This window comes from Cantharellus anzutake, assembly GCF_015039405.1.
Source record: "Cantharellus anzutake strain C23 chromosome Unknown EI90scaffold_36, whole genome shotgun sequence".
Lineage (NCBI taxonomy): Eukaryota > Fungi > Basidiomycota > Agaricomycetes > Cantharellales > Hydnaceae > Cantharellus > Cantharellus anzutake.
This window is the reverse complement of record NW_024066986.1, coordinates 548,107-560,819: the sequence shown is the minus strand read 5'-3', so window position 1 is coordinate 560,819 and position 12,713 is coordinate 548,107. Positions and strand designations below refer to the sequence as shown.

At 49.4% G+C, this 12,713-nt stretch overlaps 2 protein-coding genes across 2 annotated transcripts; one reads left to right on the top strand and one right to left on the bottom strand.

Annotated features, from left to right (window-relative positions):
- The first annotated feature begins 4,883 nt into the window (after positions 1 to 4,883).
- EI90DRAFT_3065214 (uncharacterized protein) lies at positions 4,884 to 5,900 on the top strand. Its single transcript, XM_039060858.1, has 4 exons — positions 4,884 to 4,969; positions 5,033 to 5,198; positions 5,256 to 5,566; positions 5,627 to 5,900. The coding sequence occupies exon 3, from the start codon at positions 5,330 to 5,332 to the stop codon at positions 5,552 to 5,554; it is 225 nt and encodes a 74-aa protein (XP_038914239.1). The 5' UTR covers positions 4,884 to 4,969; positions 5,033 to 5,198; positions 5,256 to 5,329; the 3' UTR covers positions 5,555 to 5,566; positions 5,627 to 5,900.
- Positions 5,901 to 11,276: 5,376 nt separating this feature from the next.
- On the bottom strand, positions 11,277 to 12,114 carry EI90DRAFT_3017716 (uncharacterized protein; the record flags this gene model as incomplete). The annotated part of the gene is made up of 3 exons (XM_039057138.1): positions 11,277 to 11,495; positions 11,564 to 11,716; positions 11,770 to 12,114. 3 exons carry the CDS (start codon positions 12,112 to 12,114, stop codon positions 11,277 to 11,279), a joined length of 717 nt encoding a protein of 238 aa, XP_038914238.1.
- Positions 12,115 to 12,713: the final 599 nt, after the last annotated feature.

Sequence of the window (12,713 nt, the reverse complement as noted above, 5' to 3'; positions counted from 1 at the left end):
GCAGCCCTCACCAGTGGACACATATTACTGCATTCACCCATTTAAACCATGTAGCACTGATCTTGTTCGTTCGAGATCGAGTCGAGACTGGTTGTTGATTAACATTCGCCACGTTTGTTTTTTTTGGCTCGTCCTCCATGCGACTCCTGCATTTCTTTGTTTAGCAAAATCAGGAACTTCCTTGTCGTTGGGCCGAGTGACTCTGAGCTGAGTGTGGAAGAGGGCTACGACAGACGCAAAATGAAAATATCGGCCAAGTCTGTGTCCTAAATCAATTAGGTGCATCGGAGCTAACTTGGCATCTGCAGGAGCATCAGACGGAAGCGGCATCCTCCGGTAGCGATCCACCTCTCACTGGGGTCGCGCAAATTGAAGTGCTGACACACCCTTCTCGCCGCTGACATCTCTGCAAAATACGAGGTGAATCTGACCATCTACGGCTTTGATCCCCCCGTCGTTATGGAATCCCAATACCCATCGATCAAGCTCTCAACGCTCGTTCGGTAGAAAGGACATCAGGAAGCGGTAGCGCATTTTACATCCCACTGCACAAACTTGGCTTAAGCACGTCCGCGTACAACTTGGCACGGTGTTTCATCTCATCAGGCTCTGCATGCCAATCTCCACTTGCTTGGCTGGCAGTTGACTCGGTTCTAAGACCCTTCGTTCTACTTGGCCTGCCGCGCCGGATGAACGTTGCCGTGCAGTACTCCTTGAAGCGTACGTCTGAACACTGCTACCAGAACATCATCCATATTGATGGTTTCCACTCGAATGAATACTACATGATGCGCGCGCACAATAGAACACGTATACTCTGCGCCGCCATTACGATCCAGGTTAGATTTTCAAGATGTTGGTGCCTTCAAGCGCCCTACACCTCGCTCCTTCTTTCAACGTGCTCTTGAGTTTTCACCCTAGAAACTTGCTAATCTATAGCGCGCATTTCTGTGCCCGATACCTCTTCCCCTGGCTCTCTTGATATCAGCCTGTCCGATTGTGTGGAGTTTTTGTGAGAATCGCGCTCGTTTCTTCACACGGCTGTTCACAGGCCCGGCAATTCATGAATGTGTGCGCATGCAGACATAAGCCTGCAGGTTTAGGAGCTGGTGTCACGTACTTATGCTGTGTGTTCTGGTGTCCTTACCTAGTGAATAGCAGATAACACCCCTGACATCTCGGCATAATTGGAGCTGTGCTGACGTACGCACAACTCTACTGAGCACCGTAGTCATTCTGGTATGTTAAACCCTTCAAAGAAATGACATGGCGGGAATGTAATAGCCAGTATTAGAAGCTGAGATTCACCACACTCAGTCTTCTGTGTGTTGTCCCCACTCGATCCCACCGGAAGCGCGCACTCGCCAATGGGCGCCCATCTACACGTGTCCTACATGCGGGCGGTCCGGAAGCTGGGAACCTGCCCTGTATATCAGTTTAAATGGCCCGGGTTCTGCTGTTTTACGCGCTCGAAGCCCCCCTTCCCCCTTGTTGCTTGTACATACAACCATGGGTAGCAATTTCAGCAAAAAGGCAGGTAGTGCCTCTCACGTTTCCCAACATAGAGAGATGTCGGTTAACGATTGGAGTAGACTGCGGAACAACTGGATATGAGATGACGGATATTGATGTATGCTGTCTCTCCTCAATATTCGTACTTTTATCCTCATTCCTTTGGCCTTCTGTAATTTGGCCTTTGAAGCTTTATGTTCCAGGTGGGGGCTATGGGATCCGAGATGGGGCTAGAGTCGGAGGTGGTGGTGGGGCCTGGGGCAGGGACCGTCCCGACCGCCGACAAGGGGATCTACGCCAAGGACAACGGTCACACGCCACGCGGCCATATTACGTAGCCGGGGTGGAGGTGCAAATTTGAAATATAGTATGGTCTGGACTCCGGATCCTTGTTCGCTTACTTTGTAAGTCCTTTCACGAAACAAACTTGGATTATTCACTAATCGACAGAATGACATAATCCAATAACTCGCTCCCAGACGCTGGACGGTAGTGAAGCAGTTTTTGCATATCTATCAAGTTATCTGAATCACTTTGGCCTATCGCGATAGTAGTAGTATGCGGTAGGGCTTTCATCCTAATGGAAGTCGATCTAAAATTTAATGTATTTTGTGGAGCATGCCTCTACGTGCATTTCTAATCAGACTCGCTATGTGACGTGAAACTCGAGTGGTGAAATGCCGAGTTTTCACTACCAGTACGAGTTTTTCGATTGGATCCACTGCACCCTGAAATCCATAATGAGGTCGACGTAATGGTGTGGCGTTCACCTCAGCAGATTGTCTCTTTCTTCCATTCTTGGATTCTTTCTTCATCGCTTAAAATACCTTTTTTCCCCACACACACATTGCACGTCTCTGCAATATTTTGGTTGGTAGAACGTTTGGGGGCCAGGTGAGTGGCGTTCTCCCGGCAATGGCAATAAGAATTATCGGCAGGGTATTGGGGCAAATTTTGCTTGTGCTGCTACTGGAAAGATTTTGGCGGAAAGTTGGCACTATGCAGGGTCCTCCCTACGCAATAGATTCTCAAGTATTGTATTGTTGATGTCAAGGAAGGGATCGAGGCCAGTGATTATGTAAGCGTCTCCAAACGCGTGCATGGCAGCAGCCCCTTTGTTGCTTGCGTCCCAGCACGCGAGATTCGGTTACCAGTGCTGATTCCGTGCGGGAACTGAAACCTGATTCCTGCGACATGCCAGAGTCCGCAATAGCTCAAGATTCCCGCTTATGCTTAGCGTCGTTGGCCATAATTACCACACGTTTGATTTGCATGAGGCATTTCTGCTTTGTTAAATACGCTTCTCTTCGCCATCGACAGTCCCCCCTCCAAGTCTCCATTAGGTTGAAAGGGCAACACTAATTCATGGGAAATTGGGCAAGCAGACCCCATGTATGTCCTCTGTTGTTCTGGCTAGTAATTTGTGTATCTCAACTACTGCATCGCATCCTACGCAGCCAAATGAACGGCGCAATGTTTCCCCAGGAGGGGCACAGAATGATGTACGTCTATGGTACCGTGAATTTGCTAGGGATATTCCCTGATATTCCCAAAGCCCTATGAGCCAGGTGGAGGGTACCGAGAGCGGGCACCACCGGTGAGCCAGTGCTTCCGTACTGTCCCCAATCCGACCATACTGACGTCGGTGCATCCTTAGGTGGTATTCCCAATGGCCCACGTTTATCCTCCAATCCCACGACACCGGAACCAGCCTCCGAATAGACCTCCTTCTCCATTCATCCGGTAAGGTCGCTTTATCGGGCAACCGCCGCAAATCCATTTTTGTTGACGTACAAAACCCCGATCTTACAGCCCGGAGTCGAGAGTCTCTCGCGAGTTAAGAGGGCGCTAGTTGGCTTTTTTGGACATGCGCATTTACCTCTAGCCTTTATTTATATCCTTAACGTATTTCCTTGCCAAAACACGTATTTATGTGAAGCTGCTCATCTTACTCAGTGTGTGGCTCTGGTCTAAGTGCTTAAAGGATTGCAGTAGAATGGATAGTCGGGCTGAGTATTACCACGTAGTTGTCCGCTTCGGGACATGAGGCGTAACGGCACTCTCCGGTAGTGCAAACTTCGTGTTTTCCTTGTCCCTCGGGCGCCTAAGTTAACGCGCTGATCTTTTATCGACCTCGTTGCTGATGGAACAGCTGCCCAAACACAAACTAAATAATCTTTGGCGCCCGGACCCGTTGTTACGCAGTTGCAGCACCCAATTTTTAGCGAGTTCACAACTCATTCGATATGAACAGCAGCGTACCAGCGCTATCGCGCATCGCGCAAACTCAGTTTGGCGTGTCCGCGCGTGCAACCGGGTACCAATTTTTCATCCCACCAAAACTCTTTATTCTACAATCTGAGTTGCCCTCCTGCCTCCACACCATTCAGAGGCAATTTCCTTAGTTATCTCAGTTTCAGGGCCTTGCGATACTGCCGTCCTGGCCCACTCCTCCAACTGTCATGTTGGATGGGCGTTGTCGTGCTGCGCCCATTTGAAGTTGTGCGTCCGAGTGGCACCGTCTGGAAGACGACATCCATCGAGCCTAAAATTGATGGTTGCAAACTTAGGATTAAGTCTTGACACATGATACGCGCGCAATGGAGCATACCCTCATTCCGCGCCGCTGCTTTGACGGAGATTTTCAATGTTTGAGTCTCCGGAATATGCGTGTCTTTAAGCGCCCATATCCTGTATCACTTTCACAACACTTCGCAGTCTGTCTCCTCGGAGATCCTCATTCCAGTATCTAGGGCATCTCCACAAGCGGATCTGCTCTGTTTCCGATTAAGATATCAGTGCTTCTGCTGATATCGTTCCATTCAATTGTATTGGAGCTTCTTGGCATCCGCTTCTCGACACGTGTACTCACTGCAGTGGCCCTTCGTGAACGTGTGCGCGCACGGACACGAGTATGTGCGTTTCGGATCTGTGTCGTGCATACCTGCCCGCAGGGGTTGTGGCTGTCGTCAACTTGACGAATAACGGCGGACACTTTTGCCGTGTTGGGCTCCCCCCGCTTTCCTCTCAGATAGTTAATTTATTATGTAGGACTATGTCTATGATTCTTCGTGACGTTTAGCGCGCATAATGAACATGAGGTTGCGGTGCTCCGCAATTTCCACCTGGTGCAATTGCTGTGCTAACACACACATGCTTTTATTGAACAGCAGTCATTTGTACGTTCCGGTTGTGCCGTTCCGGGTCATTCAGTGTCACAACTTAACATGTGGGAAGCGGATCCGATTGCAGTTTCCTCTCGGCTCCTACAGTGCGCTGGCATTTTGCCCTGGTAACGACACGCTACTCCATGCTGCGAGGTTCAGAATGAGGCTGAGGTCTCATCTAGTTGGAAGATTCCGGTCATTGAATAGAACGCGCACGGATGCAGAATCTCTGTGCTTGTGCGCGCGCAACTAAATTACTGATCAAGGGGGCGGTGCACAAGCTACGTGTAAGGTATGGTAACGACTGCGAACCAACGTCGTATTTTGCTTAATGTTTTTCAATGGAAGCCAAACCGGAAAGGCTGTGACACTGCCCCTTGCCTGTTAGTTAAAATGAGCCAAGCTCACTCCGATCGACGATCAGTTCTCTTTCCCGTCTCTGTTCTCTACACTTTTTGAAGCCTTCACTGGTTGTTGGTACGTACATCCATGGGCAACCCTCTCAGCAAACTTTTCAAGGTGTGTTCCTTCTCACACTGGTATCCAAACGTATGTGTCCGCTAACCCATTGAGCAGAAGTCTCCTACCACAAAACGCCATGACTCAAGGGGACGGAATACTCGGAAAGTCAATGAAAAGGATGTCGATGTATGCTGAACGTCTTCCTCCTCACCTTTATTCATATGTTTATCGTTCACTTCGCTTGCTGTGATCATCGGAAGGCTTGGGTCCCAGGTGGCGGCCAGTCCAAGCGCAAGCCTTTAGAACACAACGAGAAGACTTGCACTCAGCGCAATTGTGGTCATGCCGGACACAAACCCTCTGGTCCGGTTTTTGATCAAAACAACGTACCAGATTACTCTAATCGTTCATAGTGTATATCTATGGTTCGTCATCGTGGTTTCGATGCTTTTTTTGCATAACACCGTTAATCACTCCTTCCTCAGCGCGATATCGGTATGGGAACATTGGAGAGCTGGACTCTTTCTATTCATTTTTAACGCTTTGTATGTTCCTGGCGGACTAGAATGCCGGACAGTAGCAAAGCTGGTTTTTGCGCATATTAGTTGTTTTAGTTAGCCTAAATCACATCACCCCATCACTCCTTTGACACAACGATACCTTCATTGCTCCTACATTGGTGTTCAATTATGGGCTAACAGATTTTGAGAGTTTATACCCTTCTACTCTCGACATGCCATCAAAATGCACATAAACTACCTCCCCACTCTTACCATTTACTGTAACTCTCCTTTCCGTTTGGATGACCTCTGAGATAAGCTCGAAGTCATCTGGGAGCCAACAATATATGCCAGCCCATTTTCTAAATGTAGTGCATAGATAGTTTCGGTCGAGCACGATGGGCAAGGTTGATCTAGTTCATCCGTCTTTGTGAAAGCTTTATCTGGGCGTGGCGAAGTACTGACCAGTATTCAGGTCAATCGTGAAAGGTCCTTCAACATCGTCTAAGGCATTACGTAGTCGAAAGACCAAGCCACCCTTGCAGTGAGACACATGGTAAGAAGCTGATTGGGTATTCCTAAGGGCTGTGATTATAATAGCATTGTACAAAGAAGTAGAAGGAAAAATCCGTGATCTCGGATCGAGGGACGATGAAGGGGAAAAGGGCATTGGACAAGCGCCCTTTTGAACGGAGTACATCTTGAGAACATGCAACGTTTCGCATTTCGTCATGTTTCTCGCTGTACAACATGGCTGATTGTGAGCGGTCAGAAACAAGGAATAAGATGACACACATCAGGGTCCAGCGATGGTCCTGGTATTATGGCAATGGTCTATGCAGTGTAAATCATTTCGCCCTCCAGAGGGGGATCGAGAAGAGCACACCAGAGATGGACCCAGTCACTTGGATATTTTGCTTATAAAATCAGATGCCATGCTTCGCGGACAATAGGGCACACAGAAGATGGACCCATCCACTTTCCATCCCTATTAACCCTGTTACCATGCCCCTTTCCCGGACTGACGCTCGAGTAGGGGTAAAACAACGACGGCAGGCAACCAAGGAGATACTAATGCCCATAGTTTGAGGCAGCATAGCACTCCATGAACGAGAAGCTCACACATGGTACATGGTGAAGCCGAATCGAATTTCCCGCGTCGAACATGAAAAGAAGTCATCGGAACAATAACCTCGTCGCGCCAACACAGGAGGACAGGCTCCATCCCTGCATTCCGATCAAATCCGGCGGGATCCTGTGGGTTTACTAGTGGGTTTCCCTCTTGAAAACGTGGGCCGTGCACGTTTTTCCGGCGAGTTTAGCTTTACAGCACCTTAAGATTCGCGACGCGTGCGCGTGTCTGACTACTGGATATTTAGCTTTGGCCTGCAGACTTCAGGTTGAGAGTGCCAAAGGCAGGGTCTGCGGAACTATGCGCTCCATCAATGTGACTTTAGATCCTAGTGCCCCCAATCTCAGGGCGTTGAGTCAGATAACCATATGAGAATCCGCCGGAACACTGCCAATTGAATTGAAGCGCGCGGAATTAGATCATCACCAACTCATTCATATTGCGTGATTGAATGATTGATATGACTCTGAGTTTTGAATTACCCCTTTCCGCCGGAAGCACGGAAATCGCTTCATTTAAATTGAATGCCCGCATCCTTGGCCAACGATCACCTCTTGCCTCCCACCTCTGTTCCAAACGCTTGAATCCTCCACTGGTCGCTGGCGCGTACACCCATGGGAAAACTTCTCAGCAAGGTGGATTTCTTTTCGCGATATCCAACCCATAATGTCCTCTAACCTTGGTTGTGGGGAAGCCTGCGACCACAGAACACTACGCATTAAAAGCTCCTAAACATACTCGAATGGACGGCGGTGATGTGTGTTCTCTTCCCCCTACATGATCCGTATCCTTATTGTCATTCCATTTGTGTGGTGTGAACCATGAAGCCCTGGGTTCCAGGTGGAGACCGTGTTGACCAAGCCCCGAGGACTCCAGCCAATCGCAACGGCAATACAAGACACAAACCACCGAAACATCGTAATTGGGACAATCGCTGATAGTGTACATGTACGTAATGGCTTGCCTCGATCTCTAGATCAACACCACCAACTTTTTCCTCAGCATTACGTTCATCAAGTTAACGGGGGAGCCGGGCTTTCCTGTTAATCCTTTTACTTAGTACCTCAATTTATGGTCGGTTGTACTCTTCAGTAATCGGCAGAACCCCCTACTTCATGAGCTCGTACCCTGCATTCCCTGGCGGATCAAGACAAGCCATTGAACAGTAGCAAAGCTGGTTTTGTGTTTGTGAAGGAAGTGCACGCACACACTTCCTCCAAAAAGGACTTTGTGCATTCGTCTTGTATCTTGGTTAACATACTAGTACATAATGTTTTAGAATATACAATGATCACCCGCTGACCAGGCGAGGCTTTGCAGGTTTCGAGGGCCCATGCATCGGTTATACCTCTGGCGTGCTCACTCCATCAAAATCCGCGTAAACCACCTCTCCACCCCTTCCACCCACTGAAACCCTCCTTCCAGTTTGCATCACCTCTGAGATAGGCTCGAAGTCGTCTGGAAGCCAACAGAGGTATGTCAACCCCCTTTCCAGTGGAGTGCATAGACAGTTTCGATCAAGCACAATGGGAAATGCTGGATCTGGCTGATACGTCTGTGGGAAAACTCCATCTGGGCGTAGTGTCGGAGCTCCGTCCAAGTACCAGTACTCAAGTCAATAATGAAGGGTTCTTCACAATCATCTGAGACTCTCTGTCCGCGAACCCGAAGGGCCAACCCATCCTTAGAGTAGGATATGTGATAAGGCGCGAGAAGACTCCACTGGCTGGATTGAACGCTCTTGATAGCTTCAGTCAAGCCTACTCGTTTTGTGCATTGCCCAGAAGCGATATCCCACATCCGAATAGATAGATCGCGCGACGCCGAAATAAGATTGGTACCGCCGGGAGAGAAGCACGCGCACGTAATCAAATCAGCATGTCCGCGCAATAAAATGGGTGATGCGTTGAGATCGCTTGAATCTGTTAACCGCATGATATTGTCCTCGCACACGGACAACGTAAACCGAGCATTTGAAGCGATCACAATTGAAACCCTCTTGCTCTGTTGCTCTACCATGGTCTCTGCATCCCAAATGCGGATCGAACGATCACGCGAACCTGAGGCCACCCTGGTGTCCTGTTGGGAAAACATGACTGTGTATACTTTGCTGGTATGTCCAACGAGGGTACGGGCGTAAGTCCACAGTGTCCCATCGGCGTACCACAACGTAATATTTGAATCTGCAGAAGCGGATGCGATCCATTTTCCGTCTGCCGAGCAGGATACCGAGTACACTGCGTGGGAGTGGTTTTCGAGGGAAACGTGGTCATCCAGATCAAATATGTTTGCGACGCGGACCGTGCCATCGCCGAGTGCCAGGACCACCCTTTCGTTGTCAGGATGGAAGACCACGCAGAATACGAAGCTGCCTGCAGCAATTCGACCGATTTCTTCACCAGATACGGCATCCCAGACTCGGACGTCGGATGATGCGGATGCCAAGCGCTTTCCATCTGGTGAATACGCCACTGAAGCTACAATATTGGTGTGACCTTGGAGAGTGCGGATGTGCGAGCCGTCATCAGCATCCCAGATACGAACGGTTTTGTCATTTGACGCTGACGCAAAGCGAGTTCCGCATGGTGTAAATGTAACAGAGTTTACGCGCCTTGAATGACCGGAGAGGTGCTTGGGTCTCCCAGAACCATCGACATTGTAAATGTAGATCGAGCCATCCATGCACCCGCAGGTGACTTGCGAACCGCCAGGATAAAATGTCACATGAACGCAGTCTGAAGGCAGGCCCACTTTTGAGACTTTGTCCCCAGTGTTCGCATTCCATAACCAAATGCATTTTTCCCTGAAAGCCGACGCCAAACGGGTGCCATCCGACGAAAAAGCCAAAGAACAAACGGGGCGAGGGTGATCTTGAAGCTTCAGAGGCACATGACTCCACGATTCCTGGGTATTTTTCGATGCTGCGATTGCAACTGCCAAAACGTTGTACGGAGAAGCGAGTGGAAGCACCGAGGAATCTGGTTCGGTAGATGGGGAGGTGGGAAGGACTAGAAATGGGCATTGGCCGAGCGCCCGTTTCGAATGGAGGACAAAGCTATGCATGCTGAGAACATGCAACCGAAGTTTTGCCATTTCACCATGTCCTCGCTGTACGATATGATTGTCAGCAGTCTGTAACAGCCGGGAATGAGTTGGCACACCATCCATTGCTCTAGCCGGTGCAAACCACTGCATGCAACATCCATCTTATCCATAACCGCCATCGCTACGACCCAGTATCGAATCCATTTGGAGAAGACTTGTTCTAGTGTCCCGGCTACTTCTGGGTCCATGGGACCGACTCGACAAACAAGTGAAATCCAGCTCTTACAAGCAAACTTCGCTTTTGCCGGTATCGCACTGTCGAACAGCGCCTGAAGCTCTGGGATGTCTTCCTTTAGTTTATGTCGGTGTTCCCCGAAGAGAGTCCGTAGGGATTCACAATACGAAAGGTGCTGAAGCGTCCAGAGAGCCAGATCTAGGTCAGCCGAGCTTGAACATTCTTGTCCTTCCCAGTACAGTTTAAGCGGAGCAGTGCCCGTCTCCACCTCTATGTGCGCAGTTTCTTCGTCAAACTGGGCCAAGCATTAGGGGCGACACAACGATCTCATTACTCGATACTTACCGCCCTAAAACATTCATGACTTCTGCGTACAGTTTGTGCACCTGATTCTGATCCAGTGTCCATTCGGAGACTTTGTCACCCACAGGGGACATCCACAAGTCCAACTTATTGCTGAGAACCCTATCCTCCGTCACTTAGAATCTGCGTTGGTGCTTATGAATGTGAAATAGTGACCTTGAGAAATGATGTTGAAGCTTTCTTGCTCCAGGAACGTCACTTAATCCATGGAGATGCTCGTAAAGAACTCTCTTGCATTTAGACAACACCCGTACTATCGATGATTGAAGTCCGCTCTGGTGATTTGCTTCATCGGGGCTGGAGCAGAGAAGCTTCTAAAATTGCAGCGTGAGATGGAGACAAAGGTGGAGTGAGGTGTACGAACATATTGGGCTTTCAAAATTTGCGTCAATCGAGAGATGGCTTTGATGAGAAGCTCATCGTATGTCATGGCAGCCATGGACTCTACTTCCGTAACCAAGACTGGAACCCGTGCAGCAAATCCTCGATGAACTCTCTTTCTAAAAGCCTTACGGCCACCACCAGTTAAAGCAGCATTGTTCCGTCGCCCCTCAGTCGGGCGTCTCGGATGGATTGGACCGGCCTGACCGTTCCGATTCCTTGAATCCAAAAGACTCTCCGTGGATGACGAAGCCCGTTGGCGAGGACGATGGATATTCTGCGTGTGTAAATCCACTTGGGAGCCCTGTTCCCGACGATCAGGCAGGAACTTGTTTCTCTGCAAGACAGTCATCTCACCACAGAGTGGGCATCTTGCAATTCAGGGTTTGAGCGATGAAAGGGTGCATTCAAGTGGTAAGCCTTTGCACGTGTTGTTAGACGTCAACTAGGAAAGACAGCCTTCACGGGCCTCACCTCGCTCACTCCCTGTCACTGAGGGATTGGAGGGGCGACATGCTTCCCGACTCCGTATCCGGATCGTAGACAGAAACAGTCTCATATGAGGTGATGATTTGATGGATTCTTCGACGGGCCTGAATCCCGAGATCAAGCCATCGTAAAGCCCCGATAAGCTCTGCACCATTATCGAGACTGTGTAGGTGTTCGGCGACTACAGATGCAAAAAAGTAACAGTTCTCCTAGTAACGAGAAATAGCCGATGATAAGCAATTCCATGAGAGGAGACTTGTGAGCGCCGCGCCCATACCGGCCACACTTGATACGATCTCGATTCGGTCCTAAGCGCTTCGAGGACACAGAACAAGTCCGTTAGCGAAGGTGAGACGCGAAAAGTGATCTTTGTCTTCTCGACACTCTTCGCGCTACCCAATAGCGCGGCGACTTTCCCAGAGACAGTCGCCTGGCCATGATCAGGATGAGTACATAGCCACCAAGGGAATACAATTGGCTCACCACGTCGTTCGCCTCCCATCTGCTGGACATCAGCCTCCTGAGAGTGCCCGTCGGCCCCTTTCTCTCCAGGCGCACCCAGAATTCTTCTCCAGAGGGTTTCTCCAGCCGTAAAAGTAGGAACTCGTGCTGAACACCACCCTCCTCTTTCCTAATCTTGAGCTCTTTGATTGGGGAGAGCTGGGCATCAGGAGTACTCCCGATGTAGGAACATATGTCCGCGATCGTTGATGACAATTTTCGGGAAGACAGAGGGACCTTCGACCAAAGGGTCGATAGTCTCGAAGTAATGCTTGCAATGGAGCCGCTAGAAATGATAGATATCTTGTCGATATGCGCATCGGCCATGGAAGACAGGATTGATGGTATGTGGTTTGTCACGAGGGATGCAGACGGACAAGCAGAGATTAAAATTGAGCGGCCGCTACTGCATATATAATAGCCACAAGTGCGCGGGCGCGCGGCAGCGATAAGGTAATTTAGACCCCGTCCCGCAAATTAAGAACCCTGCCTTATGAAGCAACAATATTACAAATGACTGTGGCAGCGGCTCAGAAAGCAGTATCCATGACTCCGCCAGGTCCCGCAAAAGAGCTGTTTGTTTGTTTTATTCTGGATATTTAACCTGCAAAACTCCAGGCTGCTGGAAAAGAGCAGTTGAACGTGTCACGCATCCTGGGGATATCGGGAGGATCCGAGAGCCATCAATACATATCCTGCCAAGCAACAACACAAGTTCTATTCTGATAGAGGCTCACCTGCATACACAGGAGTGCTCCTTTTTCCGAGTCGGTTAGCTATACAGATATGAGAAACTTAGCAGCCTCCGACTCTCGCTAAGCTCTCACTGACAAACATGCTGGTGAGCGAGGCAATATACATACCCTAATCATATTAGTAAGCAGCTTTTCTGCATTCACATGATTCTACCTCGTTGAAGCTGAGTG

What these genes read in the sequence shown, in the direction of transcription:
- EI90DRAFT_3065214 (XM_039060858.1), top strand. Translation starts at nt 5,330, where the DNA reads ATGCTGAACGTCTTCCTCCTCACCTTTATTCATATGTTTATCGTTCAC.